Source organism: Trachinotus anak, unplaced genomic scaffold, assembly GCF_046630095.1.
Source record: "Trachinotus anak isolate AG129_WGS33_773 ecotype Australia unplaced genomic scaffold, CSIRO_AGI_Tana_v1 ptg000021l, whole genome shotgun sequence".
Classification (NCBI taxonomy): Eukaryota; Metazoa; Chordata; class Actinopteri; order Carangiformes; family Carangidae; genus Trachinotus; species Trachinotus anak.
The window spans coordinates 5,475,692-5,500,053 of NW_027273872.1; the positions used below are offsets into that span (position 1 = coordinate 5,475,692).

Consider the following 24,362-nt stretch of genomic DNA (forward strand, 5'->3'; position numbering starts at 1 on the left):
GCAAAAAGGTGACAAAAAGTAAACAAATGTAAAACTATTATGATCTTTGAACTTCCTAAGTTATTTCTTTTAAAATGTTGTAGTTGTTTCTACTGTGTTGTTCAACACTTTGTTACTCCAGTTGCTCCCTGAAGTGACTGCAACTAAAAGTCCTTTCAAAATAATCACTTAATGTATATGTACATACACTTTACTTTAAGAAATCAGACGCTGCATTTTAGATGTTGGTTTATTGACAAATGAAACATCACAAGTTCACACATGTTGATTAGCTTTAGTGCAGGTTTTGCACTGAGAAAGAACTGAAAGTCTTGGGAGGAAATTAACACCCATAAAACAGAATAAGAGATAAAAGAGACAACAGAAACTATTCTCATGGCTTTCTCAAGACTTTGAAAATCTTTGAAAACGCCATAATAAAATGGACACAAAATCATAGGGAGGAGATGCACATAAGTATTAAATGTTGTTGTAATGTTGTATCATGAACAAAGCTCAAAGAGATTATTCAGTGTTTGCAAACAATTTGTCCAAAATATCTAAAAATAATGTCAAAATTATGCGTGATGCTCATTTACACACACTTCAGTTTATCCAAAGTATAATATAATGTGAACAACTGCAAAGGTGAAATGCAAGCACAAGTGCTGCCACATTGGTGTATTTCTGACATTCTGTGCCACACAGTTTTTTTTAACTATCATAAAGCCAGTGTTTGTTAATTAATCACAAAAGCCCTGACATCAGTGTAGATCGTCTCTTCTGTTTCTTTCTTTCTCGCTGCTTTGCCAGGTTTTCTCCTGGTAAAATTTACTGAAGAATAACTGAGAGACTCTTCATTTCTCTGAGGAAATAAAGTGCAAAATTTAAAACATGTACATACAAAAAAAAAAGGTAATGTTTTTTAGCTACATCTGTATATTCCTTACCTGCTGACTTTGCTGATAACCACTGGCTGCTGCAGCATTTGTTTGCAGACTGACACGAGCTACATTGATAAAAATAAGTAATAGTATTTTATTTTTTTTTAAGTTTGCTAAAACACAGGACAAATCAAATGATCAAATGAATCAGTTTAATAGTTTTATATACCAGTGACTTTTCTTACCGTTGCAACAATCACAAGATTTTTTAATCATGGCACAAGCAAGGACGGCTATAACAATCAGACTTATAGCCAAAGCAGCACACAACAGAAGGACCATTGCATCGTTCTCTTGTGAGTCACATGTGCTGACAACTGAAATATTAAATGAAGAAAATATTTAATTTAAGATATAGTAATAAATAATTTACAATATCTGATAATGTTATGTGAATAAAATGATGATAATTTCCTCATTATAAAGAAATATGTTGTGGTTACCTTCAATGTCCAGTTTTGTTCCATTTCCAAATAATATCTCTCCACACGTGGCCACAGCACAGTAATGAGTCCCAGCATCAGAGGAGCTGACGGTCTTGGAGAAGTTGTAGACACATTTCTGTGTCGACTGAGCCTCAGGACTCTTTTCACATTCATCACCACTGTTTCCATGAGCATAGATTAAACTGGGATGAGATTCATCTGCTCCGGCTCTGAACCAGTACACACTGTGATCTCCTGCACATGTTTTCTTCTCAGAGTCAGAGAGGACTGAACACTGCAGAGTCACTGAGTCTCCTGGACGGACTGGATCAGATGGAGGGACTTGAATGATGGTAGTGATATCAAGTTCTGGTCCTGGGAAATACAACATAAACATAAACATGCTTTACTCAGTGAAATGAAAAGAAAATTATTTAAACATATGAATGTAAAAATTTACTGATAAATTACAGAAATATGTACTATCTTTATGTAGACATGTAGGAAAACTGCTGTTATAAATGGTGTATGGTGTTAGCTTGGTAATTACATTTTCTTAATGAACATCAAATGTCTGTGTACTTTATTTTATTTACCTTTAATTATCAGAAATATTCCTGTTAAGAATTTCATATTAAGATATGTCACTTTTATACAGTAGTACAGTCCAGTATCACTTAGCTCTGCTTTACTCATATGCAGAAGAAAAGTTCCAGGCCCTTGTTTTGTTGTGATGCGAGGAGTCTTTTTAACACCGCCATCATCAATTGAAAATGTTCCTCCCAAGAATTCAGGCAAGTTTCCAGAAACAAGCCTGATCCAAAATAAGTTGGTATCAGATTTCTGGTGGGTACACATCAACTTCAGATCTTCTCCAACATCAACAGTCTTTGTCTCAAAGATCAGATCATCTGTGCATCCTAAAAATACAGTTAGATAGAGATTAATAACAGAGATAGATTCATTTATGCCCTGTGCTAAACTGATGCAAGAAGATAAATATTAACTTACAACATATATTCCAGAATAAAAAGCTGACTTTATATACTTACGTCCTGCTCTGAGTAACAGCACTAAAAGGAATATGATCAGCATTTTCCTGAGACTGCAGTTTATTAAAACCCTATTTTAAGATGATTTGCCTTAATGTAGTTGTGTGAAGTGGGAGGGAACAATGTGAGAGCAATCTGATTGGCCTCTCATCATGCTGGTCTGTCAGTTTGCCACCACAGTGGAAATAATGTCGACCATCTTTCCGGCTTAAACACATGAAACACCAACAACAAGCTTTTGTTTCATGTTTGTTTCAGGTTTTTGTAACTGACACTGACAAATTTGGGTTGTAATACAGTTTCCTAAAATAAATGGCAACTGCTAATTTGTGAGTGATTCATCGATACTGTCCCTGTCACACATCCACATGTTTTGCTAATGTCACGGTTTGTCCTATAGTCTGATCCATTAAACCAACAACACACAGCACACAGTCAAATCAAAAGAAGTTCAGAGACATTTTGCCAATCAAAACGTTCAGATGTGATGATTTCAAATGTTCAGTGCCATTTTTTTTTCATGATATTGGTTAAGGTGAGAAAAATATTGTCATGGTAAAATAACTGATTAAATCATCTGCACACCCAAGGTCAACAGGTGTTTTTCATTTCACCTCTTCTCAGAACTGTGGGTGTGTGCACTTGATTGACACACACTAATCAAACTATTGGTTTTGTTGTTGGGCAACAAACATCTTTATCATTCTCAGTAGTACATCGAGTATGATGACACCATGTAATTTCCTTTAAAGCTGCACCCAGCCTCCACCTCACTAGAGGCCTGTTCAGTCAGGGTGGTGACAGTAGTTCCTACATTGCCACTAAACATTATCACTGGATGTAAATGACTCACAGCAGAAAAGTCAGTTTAATTCTGAGAGCAACTCAATCACTGATACTCTACATGTTTCTGTGTCCAAACATTTACATTTAATAATTTGGGGACCAACTCCCGCTCCCCTCTACCCTCACTCATGAACAAGACCCCGAGATACTTAAACTCCTCCACCTGGGGCAGCAACTCCCAGCTGACCCAAAGTGGGCACTCCACCCATTTGCAGCTGAGTACCATGGCCTCGGATTTAGAGGTGCTGATCCTCATCCCTGCTGCTTCACACTTCAATCCTGAGGCCACCAAACAGGAGACCCTGTGCCCCTCCGCTGCGCCTAGAAATTCTGTTCAGATTATGAACAGAACCGGTGACAAAGAGCAGCCCTGGCAGAGTCCCACACGCACCAGGAATGAGTCTGACTTACTGCCAGCAATGTGAACCAAGCTCCTGCTCTTGTCATACAGGGACCGAATTGCCCGCAATTGCAGGCCCCAAACCTTATACTAATGAAGCATCCCCAATAGGGCACCACAAAGGACATGGTCGTAAATCTTCTCCAGGTCCAAAAATCACATGTAGACCCTTGCAAGGGTAAAGAGCTGGTCCTGTGTTCCACGGCCAGGGCAAAAGCCACATCTTTCCTCCTGAATCCAAGGTTCAACTATTGACCGGACTCTCCTCTCCCTGGCACATGCCTTGCCAGGGAGGCTGAGAAGTGTGATCACCTATAGCTGTTACAAACGCTCCAGTTCCCCTTCTTAAAAAGGGGGACCACCACCCCAGTTTGCCAGTCCAGAGGCACTGTCCCTGACCTCCATGCAATGTTGAAGAGGTGTGTCATCCAGGACAGCCCAACAACATCCAGCACCTTTAAACACTCAGGGCAAATCTCATCCACCCCGGAGCTCGCCACCAAGATGCTTTTCAACCACATCAGCAATCTTAGGCCCAGTGATGAGCAAGTCCCCCCAAGTACCCTAAGGCTCTGTGGCCTCCCCATGGAGTTCAGAATGAGAAGATCCTCAAAATATTCCTTCCACCACCATACAATAACCCCAGTTGAGGTCAACAGCACTCCATCCCCACTGTAAATAGTCAGGAAAGAGCACTGCTTCCCCCTCCTGAGCTGCCGGATTGGTTTACCAGAATCTCCTTGAGGCCAACCAAAAGTTGCTTTCCATGGTCTCACTGAACTCCTCCCACACCCAGGTTCTTGCTTCAGTTTTCTGCCTGGCCCGCCGGTACACGTCAGCTGTCTCCAGAAGACCCACAGGCTAATCGAGTCCAATAGGACTCCTTCTTAAGCTCGACAGCTCTCCTCACCACAGGTGTCCACCACCGGGTTCAGGGGTTACCGCCACGACTTGTGGCCACAGCTCCACACGACTGCCTCAGCAATGGAGGTGCAGAACATGGTCCAGTCGGACTCAATTTCTCCTTCCTCCCCCGTATCAGAGCTGTATCAGGTCAGTGTCATCAGTGATGCGCACGCCAAACCGGTCTGTCGTGGTGAAGACACGTCCCCACCCTCACCTATGGTCATGAGCTATGAGTAGTGACCACGGATACAAGCAATCAAAATGAGTTTTCTCCCTAGGAGATAGGTTGAGAATCTCGGTCATTCTGGAGAGGCTCAGAGTAGAGCCGCTGCTCCTCCACATCGAAAGGAGCTAGTTGTTCAGGCATCTTGTCAGGATGCCCTCTGACGTCTTCCAGGGGAGGTATTCCGGGCATGATGAGACACTGGGGCAGACCCAGGTCATGCTGGAGAGATTAAATTTCTCGTCTGGCCTGGGAACGTCTTGGTATCCTCCTGAAAGAGCTGGTGAAGGTGGCTGGGGAGGTCTGGGCATCTCTGCTGAGGTTGCTACCCCCGCGACCTGGACCCAGATACGCAGTAGAAAATAAACTAAGCACTAAAAGTAAGGAAATTTGTGTTTGGTTATTTCTTTGTTGTAACAATGCTTCTTGGCAATGAATCTTATACTGTTGGAAAGCCTGTTCATTTCCCTTTTAAATGGTACCACATTTGTAAGGAACATGCATTTGTGGGATGAGCAGCAGAGCTGAGTATGTGGGTCGCGCCCATGAAAGATTTGTCAAATCTTCTCTGGCAATGCCAAACAGCTTTTTTTTTTTTGCCATAGACTCTTGTTTGGTGTTGATTAGTGGATTGGATGATTGAAGTCTGAAGAAACAAGATATACTGGCAATTTACCAATTTATTCATTTAACAAACAGAAGCCTCAGAAGTGTGTGGAAGAACTATACACAGCCACAACAGCCTGGCACCTCCTCCTCATGCTGGTCACCAGCCTGGTCACACACTGCTGTGGGATGGCATCCCATTCTTCAGCCAGCATTTGTCGCAAGTCAGCCAACATGGTTGTGTTGATCACTCTGGCAAGAAGTGTTCAAGGGGGTTGAGGTCAGGACTGCTGGCAGGCCATTCCATCCTCTCCACTCCCAAATTCTGGAGATAGTCTCTGATAAACCCCGCTCTGTGGGGGTGAGCACTGTCATCTTGGAGTTTGGTCCCAGACTTTGTAGATATGGGATTGCCACTGTTTGCAGAATTTCAGCTCAATATCTCTCTGCATTGAGATTGCCTTCAATGATGACAAGCTTCCAGTGAGGGAGATGCCACCCCACACCATCACATTGCCTCCACCAAAAGATGTTACTCTGTTGGTGCAGCAATCACCAAAGCATTCTCCGCTTTGACTCTACGATCCAAGTGCCACAGGCAGAATCTGGACTCATCGCAGAACATAACATTCCTCCACATGTTCAGGTTCCAGTGCACGTGTTGCTGATACCAGTGCAAATGGGCCTGATGGTGAAGGGCAGCCATGGTAGGCCTCCTGGCAGCCCTATGAGATCGGAGATTGGCTGCATACAGTCTGGATTGTCTGGGCAGAGAGCCATCAGGCATATAGTCCTGCAAAACTTGACTGCAAATCTGTAGAAGACTGCATACGGCTCCTAAGTGCTGACAAGATGAGGAAACGGTCTTCTTGGGGTGCCGTCTTCTTGGGACGCCCACTTTGCGTTCTGTTTCTGACATCCCCTGTTATATGGAACTTGGCCTTCAGTTTGCAGATGGTACTAGGCCTTACTCCAAATAATGCCGCAACTTGGTTTCATGGAACACCAGCTTGAAGTTGCCCTATCGCACGGGCCCCATCCAGATCAGTCAAACGTGGCCTGCTGATTATTGGAGCAGACACCAACTGACCACTGTAACAGGGCCCATGCTCACAGGTGCTCACCTGGGGATACCAGAAGCCCAAAACAAGAGTCAATAGCAACAGCAAAAAAAGCTGTTTGGCATTGGTAGGGAAGATTTGGCAAATCTCAGCTCTACTGCTCATCCCACAAATGCATGTTCCTTACAAATGTGGCAATGTTTAAAAGGGAAATAAACAGGCTTTCCAATGGTATAAGATTTATTGCCAAGATGCATTGTTACAACAAAGAAATAATCTATTAAACACAAATTTCCTTACTTTTAGTGCTTAGTTTAGATCGATGGAGGGAACTCCTTCTGTTGCTGTTCAAATAGCACCAAACACAAAATAATCATTTTTTTCATTATCCTGTAGCTCTGTGGCCTCAATATCACTATCAATGTTATTGATTACGTTAGATTTGATCAAAACAATATTATTTGCTCCCTCCTTACATCACTGTCATCAAAATCAGATTTAAAAAAAAGTTTAAAATATCTACATTAACTGATTTGAGGAAGAGTTCTGAACCCCAAAAGTTTTCAATTATAAATGTATGATATGTATGTATGTATATATATATCACTTAATATCAAAATCTAACATCCTACACTTTAAACCATTCAGACCAGGCACCAGGATGAAGTGACTCTGGGAGAAGTTAAACATTTTAAATATATTAAAATATTGATTTAACAGCATGACTAAAGAACAGCAACACAATGTCTAGATAGTATTTTTCTTTGGCAGAACAGCATTGGGTGTTTATGGGAAACGTTTAGGTGTTACGTCATTGCATCTCTACGCCAGGATGTGTGATATGGTGGAAACCCTGTATGATACAGGTTACATATATTATTATATATTTTAAATCTAACTATGCAGAGCAGTATGAATCGATAACTGTGTGTTTGTGTGTGAGATGGAAGAAGCCCATTCGCCTACAGTGTGTAGCTGAACGGCATAAGCAAGCACATACTGCCCCACCTCCACCAATACAGTTCTTTGATTCAGATTCTTTTATCACACACACACACACACACACTGATAGATTCATACTGCTCAGCTACATATAATAACATATGTAACCTGTATCAAAAAGGATTTCCACCATGTCACACATGCTGGGAGCTGGCGCACATCTCAGGGGCAGTACCAGTCCTCTCCCTTTGTTTTCACAGGAAAAGTGAATAATTTTCTATAGAAGCTGGAGTTTACTCACAAATATCACAAAGCCACCGTCTACCATGACACATAAAATGACATAGAACGATATACCTCAAATAAACCTCTCAAAGATTTAAATTCAAAAAATGGTGAGAAATGAAGCAAGATTTACTCGATAGTGCTTCAAAGTATCACTCATATTAAAATATGGTGATTTATGCATCATGATAATCCATGCTGATATTTTATTCTTATCAAATATTTGGAAAAAAACCAATACAGTTATGGAAAGAGAATGGACAAAATACAGTATAATGTCACAATGATACATTAAACATTTTTAAGCTTATCCAAATAAATATTGTAACCTATAGTTACCCATCAGATGTGAAATTGATGTGAGCCAGTATATTTTCCACTGTGTTTCAGGTATACATTTTATTAGCTTTAACTTGCAAGTCAACTGTTTGGATTGTTAATCTATCACAAAAGCCCTGACACCAGTGTAGACCGTCTCTCCCTCTTCTGTTTTTACATTCCTTCTCTCTGCTTTGCCAGCTTTCCTCTTGGTGAAGGTTAGAGCAGAATAAGTCAGTGAGTCCTCCTCTATCTGAGAACATATACAACGAAGAAGGTTATGAGATGGTAAAATCTAATAACATTTACAAATGCAAGGAGAAAGTATGCCAATGACTATCCAGCTACATACTTTCTTTATATAACTTACCTGCTGACTTTGCTGATAACCACTGACTGTTGCAGCATCTGCAGCTGTATAGATTTAAGATGAAAGATGAATTTACACAGATGAGTCATGTAAATCATGTGAAATTATCTTTTGCAAAATACTGTTTGATGTATAAAAACTTCTGTTACCTTTGCAACAATCACAAGTTTTCTTCTTGAGGATATAAATCAGGAAGGCAACACCAATCAGACTTACAGCCAAAGTAGCAGACAACACAAACAGAACTGTATTGGCCTTCTGCAAATCCCACATGTTGAGTTCTGAAATTATATAAGGACCAACTAATAAAACTTTATTCTGATTTGATGTGACGATGCAATAGAAACAAATATTTTGTGATATATGATATTAATGGATTCCATCAATTTACAAAATTAAACAAATAAATGTGTTGAATTCACAATTATGTTGAAATGTTCTGCAGTTACCTTCAGTGTGCAGTTTTATTCCATTTCCAAATAATATCTCTCCACACGTGGCCACAGCACAGTAATGAGTCCCAGCATCAGAGGAGCTGACGGTCTTGGAGAAGCTGTAGACACATTTCTGTGTCGACTGAGCCTCAGGACTCTTTTCACATTGATCACCACTGTTTCCATGAGCATAGATTAAACTGGGATGAGATTCATCTGCTCCGGCTCTGAACCAGTACACACTGTGATCTCCTGCACATGTTTTCTCCTCAGAGTCAGAGAGGACTGAACACTGCAGAGTCACTGAGTCTCCTGGACGGACTGGATCAGATGGAGGGACTTGAATGATGGTAGTGATATCAGGTTCTGGTCCTGGTATTTCAAACACAAACATAAACATGCTTTACTCAGTTAAATGAAAAGAAAATTATTTAAGCATATTAATGTAAAAACTTACAGAAATATGTACTATCTTTATATCCAGACAGGGAAACTGCTGTTATAAATGGTGTTTGGTGTTAGCATGGTAATTACATTTTCTTAATGAAATCAAATGTCTGTGTACTGTATTTTATTTACCTTTAATCCTGAGAAATGTTCCTGTTAAAAATTCCACATCACGCCATTTCACCTTTATACAGTAGTACAGTCCAGTGTCACTTAGCTCTGCTTCACTAATATGCAGAAGAAAAGTTCCAGGCTCTTGTTTTGTTGTGATGTGAGGAGTCTTATTAACACCGTGATCATCAATTGAAAATGCTCCTCCCAAGAATTCAGGAAATTTTCCAGAAACAAGCCTGATCCAAAATAAGTAGGCATTGTGATCAGATGTCTGGCGGGTACACGTCAACTTCACATCAGCTCCAACATCAACAGTCTTTGTCTCAAAGATCAGATCATCTGTGCATCCTAAAAATACAGTTAGATAGAGATTAATAACAGAGAGATTTATTTATGTCCTGTGCTAAACTGATACAAGATGATGAATATTAACTTACAACATATATTCCAGAATATATATGGAAAAAAGCTGACTCTATATACTTACGTCCTGCTCTTAGTAACAGCGCTAAAAGGAATATGATCAGCATTTTCCTGAGACTGCAGTTAATTTAAACCCTATTTTAAGATGATTTGCCTTAATGTAGTTGTGTAAAGTGGGAGGGAACAATGTGAGAGCATCTGATTGGCCTCTCATCATGCTGGTCTGTCAGTGAGCCACCACAGTGGAAATAATATCGACCATCTTTCCGGGTTAAAGAGATGAAACCCCAACAAAAAGCTTTTGTTTCTTGTTTGTTTCAGGTTTCTGTAACTGACACTGAGAGTAAACACAACAGATGATTTGATTTGATGTGAACAGTCAATGTACAATGATCCACAACATTTTCTTTAGATTTACACAATTGTTTATTGACCTATCAGCTGATACTATATCACCAGTAGTGTAATTTTACAGAGAGAGGCTCATGAATTGGAGAATTTTTTTTAACACAAGTGGGCAAAGAAGAGACAATTTGACCCAATACTGCACATTTATGTGTGTCGTTTTATTTCACTGTTGTATGACCATATTTATTGGGGTTATAACGCAGTTTCCAGAAACACTAAAATAAATGGCAGGTGCTCATTTTTTAGATTCACAGGTACTGTCCCTGTCAAATATCAGTGTGTTTTACTAATGTCACTTGATTGACACACACTAATCAAACTATTGATTTTGTTGTTGGGCAACAAACATCTTTATCATTCTCAGTTGTACATTGAGTTTGATGACACCATGTAATTTCCTTTAAAGCTGCACCCAGCCTCCACCTCACTAGAGGCCTTTTCAGTCAGGGTGGTTACAGTAGTTCCTACATTGCCACGAAACATTATCACTGGATGTAAATGACTCACACCAGAGGAGTAAGTTTAATTCTGAGAGTGACTTAATCACTGCTACTCTACATGTTTCTGTGTCCAAACATTTACATTTAATAATTGTGGGATTTATTTATCAAAACTGCTGCTGTTGCTACATTAATGGTGATTTGAGGATGAGTTCTGAACCCAAAAAGCTTTCAATCATAAATGTATGATATATATGTATATGTAATATATCAGTTAATATCAAGATCTACCATCCTAAAACACTGTTGTCACCTCATAGTTACGTTGCCATTTGCCACAGTGATACACAAAGACAGAGGAGCCATCTTAAATTTCATATGAGCCAATTCAGAAGCTCCACATCATCAGTGACGACCCTCCCACTCTTCATGTCAGTCACTTCAGCAGGAAGAGCACAGATACAGAGCTGGGGAGGTGGTTGTGGTCTCACCATCTCTATATTTCATTTCTTATCAGGGTGCTGCTGAAAGGCAGTGGCAGAGCACAACTCTCACTGTATCATAAATACAAGCACAAACGATGCATGGAAACTTAAACGTTGTTGTGGCTGTGGTTTCAAACTAAGGTGTAAATACAAAGCAGCTTTTCTTCCTCTCTCACTCTCTATTTTAGCCTCAGGAAGCTGGGCTTGTACTGCTGTTTTACAGTTTTTAAAAAGGCCAGGTGAATGCAGTGGTGTAGTCTATATGATATGCAGCTACAGGCTGTAAACCCAGTAAGAAAGCACACAAACAGCGTTTTGAGTCGCCCATGGAGGATGTTTGATCTTAAACAGCAGCTGCAGATGCCGAGTAGCTAAATATCACACAATACAGTGTGAGTGGAAACGTTCACCTCCTTTAACCCCAAACTTCCCCCGAGGCAGACATGGTTGAATACTGTACACTGTATACTGTATTATTGTTCATTAATATTAATTAAAGGGAGTAGTTAAAGGGTACAGGACACACACACACACACACACACACAGCTGCTCAGTCATGCTGTGCTATGATGATTTTTAATTGCACTTTTCTGTGGTTTCATGCTTTTCACTGGTAGCTGCTGTGAGATGGGGGAGGTGTTAATCAGTCACTTGTCCCACCCTGTGAGCTTAAGTTTAATTTAACATTATAACATTATCGACACACACAGGTTTGTTAGTCTTGTTAAAGTCTGTTTCAATGTGCATCACTTGGTGCAGTGATGGACTGACAGCCTGTATAAATTAATGCTGAATGAACTGAAATCAAAATTAAAATAAAACTTGAACTAATATAAAGACTGTACATTTTGTAGATGTCTGTAGGTCCATCTTTAAAAACATGAGAAAGACAAACATTATTTGTACTTTAAATGAGAACATTAAAAGGGAAGTAAAACTAAAAGAAGCATTTCAGTTTGATCACCTAAAATTAGCTGCTGAAGCTTCATGTAGCTCCTCCTTCACTTCATATCCTGTTGAAGCTCATAGTCAGGTCTGTTCTTAGTAAACATGTTCAGTGGTTGGTCAGAGGGTGGAGAAATGGCCCACCACAAGCTGTGTGTGTCAGTGTAGCTGCTGCATGTGGCTTTGCTTGTTGTTCTCCAGGCAGACATGCAGAATATCTCTACAAAGTGATGTGAGATCAGAGAGACACAGGAGTTTATTCATGTCAGTACCTGCACCCTGGCATTTTCATACACAGTATATTATTTTGAACAAAGAAATATTAAATGTGTCTACAACAGAAAATGCTTCCTGTATGTTTTTGTTGCCATGCTTCTGTCTACAGTTGTGGGAAGTTGTGGTGGAGAAATACACAGTAGTTCACTGTCAAACCCACTGACTGTATACTGTATCTACTAGTCTCTCTCTTACTCTCACTTTGTGTCTCCATGTGCACTTGGCTCAAATGTGACACCACAGATGAAACCACTTATTTCACACAGGTACAAACAGACGTGGTTGAGGCCCATGGTTAATGTCAGGTCTATGAGCCTGATTCATCTGGGAACAATCAAAAAAACTGCTTCAGACTGTGAACAAGACCTGGGTCAGCAAGACTGGTTTACAAAGCAAATGACACATAAAATACAGGATGGACAGACTTTAGTCAGAAAGAAACTGGTGATGTTGATCAAGTAAACATGGTCTTGAGTTCACTGCCAACAGATCAGCTCCTCTCACCTTTGTCCTGCAACTGTCCCTCAAACCCACAGACCACCACCCACACTGCTGCTAACATGACTCCTAACATGATGTCCTAGTTCAGCACAAACAGTGGAGGAAAAACAACCATCCTGCACTGACAGAGGAGAAGGAAGCTTTCAGCAACTCCACTGGTGTCACATTTACATGTTGCATCTCATTAGCTAACAAGCTAGCCTCCACTACATCCAGTGTGTGAGGACATCTGTGCTGCATGAAACAACAGAAATCTTCCTCCATCTAAAAAAAGTGTCCAGTACTTTTGCTAAACTAAGCAAAAAGCACAAAAACCAGTTTTCAGGAAAATAAAACTTCAGTCACGATTAACCCTGTAATGCCTGACCCCAGAAATAATGGACAGAAAATTCTTATTTATTGAATCTGGAGCCTTTATTTGGTTTAGGTTTTTCCAAATTGTATACATGATTTTACTACATACTAACATGCAAAACATTATGTTATGTTAGAATATCACAAAAAATTTCAAAGAAAATGTCACTGGAAAATCGTAAAAATCACAATTTTCTTTACCTTGATCCAGTGAGTTGGAAACTATCTGAAGGTGGCCAACTTGGATTGTCCCATGTGCTGTGTTTGAATTGTTGTAGTGATAAAGGGATCCACCAGGGGCTGGAAAACAAGTATCAGATTGGACACAAGAGGGTTTTGAGTGAAGTTTTTACGATAAGGTGATGCAATAGGTCTCAGAAATGCTTGTATCAAATTTGATGCATTTGGCATTATAGGGTTAAGTGGTCAGAACGAGGACAACTTGAAAAAAATAATACTAAGTACATGTTCATCTTTTATCAAATCAAAATGCACCACAGGTTTGGAAAAAGTAGGAGGGAGGTCATATTCTTCATTTCAGCCAATCACTGACTTTACTTTGTAAACTGTGATGATGTTGTGACTAAACCCTCCACTCAGGTAGGAAGACATTAGCAGTGCAAGAGAAGGGTGCTGTACCACAATGATCGGACGACTGGCTGCTTTGATTCTTCTTTGCACAGGGTGTAAGTGCTCGACTTGTCTGACAAAATACCACTGCAAACTGATTTTTGAACTATGTTTAAATGTAGCCACGTATCTCCGGCCAGGCCCTGTAATAACCTTTTTATGTCAGATGTTTTATTTTGTCTTCTCATGTTGTAACTTTGTTCTTGTTTGTCTCTTTTCTTCAGCTCTGACTCAAACTGCAGAGGTTCCTCACCTGATCTCTTTGACTGTGGTTGAAGTTGGTGATAATGTTACTTTTCAATGTCCAGTCTCTGACAGAGGAGGCAGATTGCACTGGTATAAGCAGCCTCTTGGACACATGGTGGAAAAAGTTTCTGATGTAATCAGTGGCAAAATAACAGTTAGTGAAAAATTTGCACGTTTCACAGTAACAAAAGAGGAGGCTCAGTCTCTTCTTACCATCAGAAATGTCAGCAAAGAGGACGAAGCAACTTACTTCTGTCATAGTGGAACTGGATATTTACAGACTTTCAGCAATGGCACATTCTTGGCTGTGAACGGTAAAATATCCTACACTTTCAAGGTTTTTGTTGATGTGAATGAAACAGTTTAGATAGTGAAATATTTTTGACGCCTTTTTACTGAATCACACAGATCATAATCAGCAGAAAGATATTTATGTCCAACAAAGTCCGGAGACAGCATCAGTCCAGCTGGGAGCCTCACTGACTCTCCAGTGTTCACTTCTCTCCATGAACAAAGGAAACAGAGTCCAGTGTCCAGGTGAACACAGTGTGCACTGGTTCAGAGCTGGATCAGGAGGATTTCATCCAGGCATCGTTTACACAAACAGCAGCAGGAGAGATGAACAAGAGGAAAGAAGCTGTGTCTACAGTTTGTCCAAAACTATACACAACTCCTCTGATGCTGGGACTTACTACTGTGCTGTGGTCACATGTGGACAGATCCTGTTTGGTGAAGGAACTAAAGTGGAGACAAGTAGGTGTTTATAGTTGTATTTAAATAATAAATGATTTTTGCATAAATTATATGAGCTATTAAAATTTTAATGTAAATAAACATCAACAATATAAGCCTGTTGGTTTCAGGAGGGTAATTAAATTTAATAATTTTTACACCGAGACATGTTTTTGACCATTTGTTGTACAAAAACATTAAAATGGATCTCGATAATTCATAATAATTACAACATGCTTTTTTTCCCCCCTAGAAACCTGTGTGTGCCATTTCAAGCTACATTCATAAATCACACAGCATTCATTATTATCTGTTTTTAGGTTTTTAGCCCAGAACTCAAATAAAAACACGAAGGATATTTTTGATTAAGCATCATATTGTACATTTCTAAATGCCACTGTGTGGTGTTCAAAAAACAAGTGATGGCTCTCAAAAGCTGATATTTAAAAGCACTTTATGTCTCAGTAAATGTTTCAGATTCAGGATCAGAACTGAGCCCAGTTGTTCTTGTTCTTGGAGGAGTGTTGGCCTGCTGTGTGACTGTGATTGGCTTCTTAATTTTCTACATAAGACAAAAGAAAGTTTGTGAACATTGTCAAGGTAAGTTCATCATATTCACCTTCTCATTTCAGTCACGCTTTTAAGACACTACTTTAAGTCGAATTAATGTATGAAATTACTTTTCTCTTAAAGCAGAACATGTGAGATTTTGTTTAGTTGGTTTTCAAAACTAGCTTGTAACTTATATATGTTAGGCCTATAGCACAACACTTCAATAAATGGTGTGGTATAACAAAAAAATAAAAACAAATAAATCAATAAATCAATAAAAGCCATTATTAGCTTGATAGCTTAAGTGGAGTTAACCAGTGGGTCATTAGAGGACTGAAGCTGCATCCAGTATATTACGGGTTTTAATGTGTGTATTTGTTTCACAATAAAGCAAAAAAACGAAAATTTGTCCGTTGTTCATTCAATCTTGTTACTTTAATGAAAAGTTGCCAAATGAGATATATTTTGTGGATTCTTTTCAGGTTTATTGATAATATTGGAATAATTTGATTAATAATAACTACATTACAGAGACAGTCCATATATATTGTATTCTGTCCCTTGATTTAGATTAATAACTACGAAATCCACCTTTCCCATAAAGTTAGTGATGGTTGAGTGACTGTCGGAGTGAAATGATGTAAGGCAGTAGGCAGGTCATGTATGATGGTTGTGATCGGTGCTCAGTTGTCCTACTGTTGAGCCAGACATTAAAGTGGTTCAGGTTACCCAGATGAGACTGTCCCTGTGTCATTGCTCTACCTACAACCTCAAAGTAGGTTAATTCAGTAAGAAATAGGTTTATACTTCATGCTAACCAGCGTTACACTATGACAGCAGTGATCATATTACTCATGTTCACACACATTGTGAAAGCTTTGTTTTATTTTAACAGGAGCAATGAATCTTTCCCATCGTGGACACAACGAGTCAACTGTGCATCAATCAAATGATCTGGTAAATATGCTTCTGGTGTAGTGTGTCTAGTGAAGTAGGGGTGGGTGGATCAAAAATGTTCTGTCTGCTCTTACCCATTTTATTTAGCCCATCAGATAATCTGGACAGGACACACATAATATTACACTCATGACTCATAACAAGAAAAATACAGTTATATAATGTCTTATACAATATGATAAAGTTTAATGGGCATTAAGTTCAGTACAAATGTGATATGATGATGTTAATTCAGTGTAAAGCAATCCTGCCACTTATGTTCTCACTTTACACTCTAGACCAGGGCCTGCGTTCACAAAGCGTTTTATCTGACCACCAAGTCACACTAAAAGTTTCTACCTGAAAGTTTTCTCCTAAATCCTGTTCACAAAGCTGCTGAGACAAACCTTTATTTTGGAAAAGTAAAAACTCCTCAGCTATAAGTGAGACTATGTTGCTATGGCTGACGTCAACTCTCATAGACGAGCTCGCTTGCAAGAACCACAGCCCCCACCTGTTTCAATGTAGCTGTGTAGCCGTGTGTAGAACTGTGTGTAGATCCTGGCCACTTTGCAACAATGTCTAGATTTGTATAAATAGCATCGAATACAACCTGTGTGTTGTCTGTAGTTTGTCTGTAGTTGGTGAAGATCTGAAGGAAATCGTGTCAATTGCTCTATGATGTGGAGTTTACAGAGAAACATTTATTGTTTGGTGATTGATCAGATTACAGACAGATGAGAGATCTCCAAATTGTCAGAATTAAAAATTTGCATTTTCCCTTTTGTCAAGTAGCACAGCCCTGCTGAACACTTGGATTTTGGTTGATTGGCGATTGAGTCTATATCTTTTCAGTGTTTCAGCACCATTTAAGAAAGTGCAGCAGCCCTTTTACGATTCTGTGTGACTTGGTCTTAGTGAGTTTGGAGTCCTCTTGACTACTTCTAACTTCTCCCAGACTTAGGTGCTACTTTTAGTGCTAAGTGGCTTTGTGAATTAGTCTTAGTCAAGAGTCATAATTGACACGCCCATTATTTTTAGGAGTTAGGATCTTCAGGTTGGGATCTACTTTTAATCTTAAAATGCTTTGTGAATACAGGCCCAGATCTCTAACTAGTATTGATGTTATGGCTCTATCTCTGAATTAACACAAGCATAATTATATTTACATAATTATACAGGAAAGTGAAGAAATGGCAGTGAACTATGCAGCACTGGATTTCTCTACAAGAAGAGTGAAAAGAGGAAAGAAGAAGACAGATCCACCAAAAGAGTGTGTGTACTCTTAGAGCAGATTACCACAACCAGCAACACCCCTCTCTATAGGCAGAGCAGGGCCTGAGCACCACACACAAGTTCTCACCTTAGGTTATGTTGGGTGGGGGTGGGGGGGAATGGAGGGTGGGGTTAGTTGGGGTTTACATGCCAACTTATCTAAAGAGACCTCTTTGTTTTTATTGTTATGTTGTTGGTTTAGTTTCTGGAGACTGATTAATTACGTCTTCATTCATTGATTGAAAAGATCAGCACTGAAGGATACTGAAGAATCCATGTTGAAAAGAACTTTGTCTTTAAAGATGTTCATATGAAAAAAATGCAACATGCTTGAAGAAAACCAGCGAGCAATCAATCCTGTTAAATCCCTCTGAAGCTGTCAAAGTTTAAAACTTGATAAAGACTGTTTTGTATCATTGAAGTGTGGCGTGGATTTCAGTGATTCTGACGTGTGTTTGTCAATCTCAAGAATAACCAACACTTCTTTTGCACAGTGACAGATCACAGCAGGAGCAAACATTTTTTTTATTGACGTAGTTTAATATAGTTTCAAATCACATTCACAAATAGTTTAAATGGTCACACAACAAAAACAATAATCATCACCATAATTTTACTTTTAATTGGAGACAGCTTTCATCATGGTGAGTGCGACTGTAGAAGAAATCTGTGTGTCCTCATCTCTCTGAGAAAGGATGTGAGACAACAGAGTAAAAAAAAACCTGAAGAATTTTTTTTTTGTTTGTTTGATTTATTTTTGATCAGTTCAACATGTAAATACTTTACCTTCAGACTCCTCTGACCACCACTGTTTTTGTGCAGGGAGACGGCAGCTGGAGTTTGGAATAGAAAATATGTAGAAAACAATCAGTCAGGATGAAGTAGTTTTAATGTAATACTTGGATAAAGAGGTAAATCTAACTTCTATTACCACTGTGATCACTCTTGTTTTCATTTATGGCACAAATGAGGAAGGTTATAACGATCAGACTTATAACCAAGACAGCAAACAGCAGAAATATAACTGCACCAGCCGTCTGTAATACAATTACCTTGAATGTCCAGTTTTGTTCCATCTCCAAATAAAATCTCCCCACATGTGGCCACAGCACACTAATAAGTCCCAGCATCAGAGGAGCTGATGTTCTTAGAGAAGCAATGAACACAGCTCCTCAGAGAGTCAAATCTTTTCTCACATTCATTTCCATCAGTGTAGATGATGTCTGGGTGTGATTTATCTGCTCCGGCTCTGAACCAGTACACACTGTGATCTCCTGCATATGTTTTCTTCTCAGAGTCAGAGAGGACTGAACACTGCAGAGTCACTGAGTCTCCTGGACGGACTGGATCAGATACTGTCGGCCACTGAACAACAGTATAGTGTGATGTCCTCTGAGAGTTTCCTGAGTGATACAAACTGTGTTAAAAATGTGTCAACCCAAAACAATTTCAGGGAATTCAAAAAAGCTTAAAGATGCTGGAAAAATGATTTAAAAAATTGATCACATTATTACCTTTTAATAACACACAGTGATACAGTCCCTCATCTTCTTGAGTCGTCCTCACTATGGTCAGGTTGATAAAATTCTTATCAGTATTTACCTCCAGTCTGGATTTAGAAAACTCTGGCGCATACTCAGGTTTTGTAGGTTTCCACTGTGTCAAAATTAATTTCAGAGTATCCCCGGCACTTTGCTTGTACCAGCTGAGTTGTCTGCTGCTGATCCCAACATGAGGCAAAGTACATGTGAAGGTCACAGGTTCCCCAAGCTGAACTGAGATCACTGGAACCAGCGAATCTGAATCAAAAGAAAAAATGCAATACATTCAATAAAAATGAGTGTGCAATGTGGAGAAGTTATGATGCGAGATGATGCAGCTGGTACATAAAGTCTTAACTGAGAAAACAGAATAGAAACACACTTACATCCATGATGAAGAAAAAATAATGTAACCCACAAGGGGATCATCTTGGCAACGAGAGGTTCAGGAGCAGGGAAAAATAAACTAAGTCCATTTGATTATTTTGCCCAACCTTGGATTTTGACTTCATTTATTCCCAGTGTATTCCACTCTAAAGGTGGAATACACTGGGAAGTGACTCATTATTTGTACTGCTCAGTTTGTTTTGCATTTGCAACCTTCAGCCAACAACTTTATTTGTCAAACAGGGGCTTCTGTGCATTGCTGATAGGAGCATCTCCTAACCAAGTACACATATGGTGTTACTCACATGTCCTCTACCTTGTGCTAACTGGCACCACTGGAGTTGATGTGGCCAGTGAATCACTTCCTCACTGAATGATATTGCAGTAATCAAACAAGCACAAAAAAACAGATGAAACCAGTGAGGACAGGAGATATAGATGACTTGGTGTAATTGGTGAACCCTGTTGGTGGGTCAAAGACAAGGCCTTGAGGAAAGTATTGGGTCCTCACTATGGAAATATTTGAAAAGGATGTAACCATAACACCTCAGGGGCACAAGGATGCTCTCCTAAAGTGTGAAACCATATTTACATCTGATGTTTCTTCTCAGGAATTTTGAGCAGATGTTGGATATCCTAACAGCATCGAGCCTGGCAATGGGAAAAGAGGATAACTGGAGAAAGTGTGCCAGAGACTTTCAGGGTGTGAAGATGGCAGCAGCAATGATGTTCTGGAGGCACAGCACGACTGTGATGCTGAAGCTCAGAGAACAAAAAGAAAAGAAGAGAAAGCTGGTGAGTTGGCAGAAGATTGATTACAGATGGATTACAAAATCATGATCCACAATGTGATACTGGAACCTGTTGTGTTAAGTACAGTATAAGGCGCCATTATGCAGCAAATGTAATGGTGAGTGAGAAAATAACCTTCCAGAAACAGCCATGAAGGAGCTCAGGAGTGTCTGATAGACTGCTCTCTTCTCCTGTCAGTGCAATCTGTTGACAGGTGTGCATCACATCACTGGTTTGGGCTACAAGTTCCTCCTCAGCCTGCTCATCTCTCAGGTGGCCTAACAACTTTTCAACAGATTGGGTTAGCCTTTAAAATTAGCAGGTGGTTTGGTCTGGTGGTTCTTGGCCTGATTTATCGTTTGAGACTACCCCTGCTATAGCTAACCTGAATGTCAGGGGATCACCAAATAACAGCTTACATCTTCAGGAGACCACGAATGTCTGTACAAACTTGAATGCCAAACATTTGTCAGGATATTTCATTCTGGGCCAAAAGTGGTGGGCAAGCGAATTACATACAGGTCCCATGAGGCTTTTAATCTACTTTTTGATATTGTTTTACCCCTAAATGCATATTTTTTATTTGCAGAGTTGCATGCATTTGTTTTTCTTTTCCAGGAAAAAAATGTTGCACTGTGATGTGTTGATGGCAACGAAAAGCTACTGGGATTTTTGTGTTAACAGATCAGCATGTTTTTTTAAATGCAAAGAGGTAAGAAAAAGTAAACAAATGTAAAACTACTATGCCCTTTGAACATGAGTTACTGTAAAATGTTGTAGTTGTTTCTACTGTGTTATACTCTAAACATGATATTCAGCACTTTCTTACTACAGCTGCTTCCTGAAGTGATTGAAACTAAGTCTTTTCAAAATAATCACATTTTGTACATGTTCATATACATTACTTTAAAAAAACAGATGCTGCATTTTAGATGTTCATTCACAAATGAAACAACACAAGTTCACACATGTTGATTAGCTTTTGTACAGGTTTTGCATGAATAAGGAACTGAAAGTCTTGGCAGCGAATTAACACCCATAAAACGGCATAAGAGATAAAAGAGACAACAGAAACTATTCTCATGGCTTTTTTAAGATTTTGAAAATCTTTGAAAACTCCAAAATAAAATATACACAATAAAAGACACAAAATTATAGTAAGAATATGCATATAAGTATTAAAGTTAGTTATTTTTGTATCATAAACAAAACTAAAAGATATTATTCAATGTTTTCAAACAATTTGTCCAAAATATCTAACACACACATTTAAAGTAAAATATTATGTTAACAACTGCAAAGGTGAAATGCAAACACAAGTGCTGCCACATTGGTGTATTTCCGACATTCTGTGACACAAATCTTTTTTTTAACCATCATAAAGCCAGTGTTTGTTAATTAGTCACAAAAGCCCTGACATCAGTGTAGATCATCTCCTCTGTTTCTTTCTTCCTCGCTGCTTTGCCAGGTTTTCTACTGGTAAAAGTTACTGAAGAATAACAGAGAGACTCCTCATTTCTCTGTGGAAATAAAGTGCAAAATTGAAAATGAGAGAACAAATTTTAATACATGTACATATAAAAAATGACTGATAATCTTTTTTTTTAGCAACATCTGTATATTCCTTACCTGTTGACTTTGCTGATTACCACTGGCTGGTGCAGCATTTGTTTGCAGACTTACACAAGCTAAATTGATAAAAAATAAGTAATTGTAAAAAATTAGTGCCAAAAATTTTTTGTTTTTGAAGAGTGCTTATGCACAGGACAAATGTGAATCAAATGATAAACATCAGCAGTTTAATAGTTTGATATATGAGTGACTTTTCTCACCGTTGCAACAATCACAAGATTTTTTAATAATGGCACAAGCAAAGACGACTATAACAATCAGACTTATAGCCAAAGCAGCACACAACAGAAGGACCATTGCATCGTTCTCTTGTGAGTCACACGTGCTGACAACTGAAATATTAAATGAAGAAAATATTTAATTTAAGATATAGATAAATAAATAATTTACAATATTTGTTTATGTAATGTGAATAAAATGATGATAATTTCCTCATCATAAAGAAATATGTTGTGGTTACCTTCAATGTCCAATTTTGTACCATTTCCAAATAATATGTCTCCACACGTGGCCACAGCACAGTAATGAGTCCCAGCATCAGAGGAGCTGACGGTCTTGGAGAAGCTGTAGACACATTTCTGTGTCGACTGAGCCTCAGGACTCTTTTCACATTGATCACCACTGTTTTCATGAGCATAGATTAAACTGGGCTGAGATTCATCTGATCCGGCTCTGAACCAGTACACACTGTGATCTCCTGCACATGTTTTCTTCTCAGAGTCAGAGAGGACTGAACACTGCAGAGTCACTGAGTCTCCTGGACGGACTGGATCAGATGGAGGGACTTGAATGATGGTAGTGATATCAGGTTCTGGTCCTGGGAAATACACAAAAAAACACAAAAATAAACATGCTTTACTCAGTTAAATGAAAAGAAAATTATTTAAACATATGAATTTAAAAACGTACTTATAAATCACTGAAATATGTACTATATTTATATAGAAATTTAGGAAAACTGCTACATTTTCTTAATGAATGTCAGATATCTATATCGTGTCTTTTATTTACCTTTAATTATCAGAAATGTTCCTAAAAATTTCATATCAAGTATGTCTACTTTTATACAATAGTACAGTCCAGTATCACTTAGCTCTGCTTCACTAATATGCAGAAGAAAAGTTCCAGGCTCTTGTTTTGTTGTGATATGAGGAGTCTTATTAACACCGCCATCATCAATTGAAAATGTTCCTCCCAAGAATTCAGGAAAGTTTCCAGAAACAAGTCTGATCCAAAATAAGTTGGCAGTGTGATCAGATGTCTTGCGGGTACACGTCAACTTCACATCTTCTCCAACATCAACAGTCTTTGTCTCAAAAATCAGATCATCTGTGCATCCTAAAAATATAGTTAGAGATTAAAAACAGAGATAGATTCATTTATGGCCTGTGCTAAACTGATGCAAGAAGATAAATATTAACAACATATATTCCAGAATATATATGGAAAAAAGCTGTCTTTATATACTTACGTGCTGCTCTGAGTAACAGCGCTAAAAGGAATATGATCAGCATTTTCCTGAGACAGCAGTTAATTTAAACCCTATTTTAAGATGATTTGCCTGAATGTAGTCGTTTGAAGTGGGAGGGAACAATGTGAGAGCAATCTGATTGGCCTCTCATCATGCTGGTCTGTCAGTTTGCCACCACAGTGGAAATAATATCGACCATCTTTCCGGCTTACATACACATACAATACACAGCACACAATTAAATTAAAAGAAGTTCAGAGACATGTTGCCAAACAAAACCTGAAGTTCAGATGTAATGATTTCAAATGTTCACTGCCATTTTTCTTTTATGATATTGGTGATCATGGTAAATTAACAGATTAAAGCCTCTGCACAACCAAAGTCAACAGGTGTTTTTACTGATGTTCAATTTAATCTCTGGATTTAAAAGACTCACAGCAGAAAAGTCAGTTTAATTCTGAGAGCCACTTAATAACTGCTACTCTACATGTTTCTGTGTCCAAACAGTTACATTTAATAATTGTGGGATTTATTATCAAAACTGCTGCTGTCTAACTCCTGCTCTCCTCTACACTCACTGAACAAGAACAAGACCCGGAGATACTTAAATTCCTCCACTTGGGGCAGCAACTCCCAGCTGACCCAAAGTGGGAACTCCACCTGTTTCTGGCTGAGTACCATGACCTCGGATTTAGAGGTGCTGATCCTCATCCCCGCTGCTTCACACTTGGCTGCAAACCATCACAGCACCTGCTGGAGGTCACAGATTGATGCAGCCAACAGGACCACATCATCCACAAAAAGCAGAGATGCAATCCTGAGGCCACCAAACTGGACACCATCCGCCCCTCGGCTGCGCTTACAAATTATGTCCATAAAGATTATGAACAGAATCAGTGACAAAGGGCAGCCCTGGCAGGGTGCCACACGTACCGAGAATGAGTCTGACTTACTGCCGGCAATGCAAATCAAGCTCCTTCTCTT

The 24,362-nt window shown here is 39.1% G+C and overlaps 2 protein-coding genes, 1 long non-coding RNA gene and 1 pseudogene across 7 annotated transcripts; 1 reads left to right on the top strand and 3 right to left on the bottom strand.

Moving 5' to 3' along the window:
* Nucleotides 1-29: 29 nt before the first annotated feature.
* On the bottom strand, nucleotides 30-22,235 carry LOC139605854 (uncharacterized). Of its 2 annotated transcripts, none has more exons than XR_011684483.1 (3): nucleotides 22,108-22,235; nucleotides 930-988; nucleotides 30-844 (listed from the first exon to the last, which is right to left on the bottom strand). It is a non-coding gene; the product is annotated as an uncharacterized lncRNA (long non-coding RNA). The 2 variants fall into 2 exon arrangements; XR_011684484.1 differs by lacking the exon at nucleotides 22,108-22,235 and adding an exon at nucleotides 1,109-1,238.
* On the top strand, nucleotides 13,693-18,236 carry LOC139605918 (uncharacterized). Of its 4 annotated transcripts, XM_071457801.1 has the most exons (6): nucleotides 13,693-13,870; nucleotides 14,039-14,374; nucleotides 14,469-14,813; nucleotides 15,258-15,392; nucleotides 16,240-16,301; nucleotides 17,462-18,236. In XM_071457801.1, exons 1-6 carry the CDS (start codon nucleotides 13,828-13,830, stop codon nucleotides 17,567-17,569), a joined length of 1,029 nt encoding a protein of 342 aa, XP_071313902.1. In that variant the 5' UTR covers nucleotides 13,693-13,827; the 3' UTR covers nucleotides 17,570-18,236. The 4 variants fall into 4 exon arrangements, with proteins under 4 accessions (XP_071313902.1, XP_071313899.1, XP_071313900.1 ...); XM_071457798.1 differs by having other exon boundaries at nucleotides 13,693-14,374; XM_071457799.1 differs by having other exon boundaries at nucleotides 13,693-14,374; nucleotides 15,270-15,392.
* On the bottom strand, nucleotides 18,175-19,843 carry LOC139606099 (uncharacterized; annotated as a pseudogene).
* A 58-nt stretch (nucleotides 22,236-22,293) lies between the features above and the next one.
* Nucleotides 22,294-24,089, bottom strand: LOC139606125 (signal-regulatory protein beta-2-like). Its single transcript, XM_071458147.1, has 3 exons — nucleotides 23,957-24,089; nucleotides 22,919-23,245; nucleotides 22,294-22,724 (listed from the first exon to the last, which is right to left on the bottom strand). Exons 1-3 carry the CDS (start codon nucleotides 24,087-24,089, stop codon nucleotides 22,294-22,296), a joined length of 891 nt encoding a protein of 296 aa, XP_071314248.1.
* Between the last annotated feature and the right edge of the window lie 273 nt (nucleotides 24,090-24,362).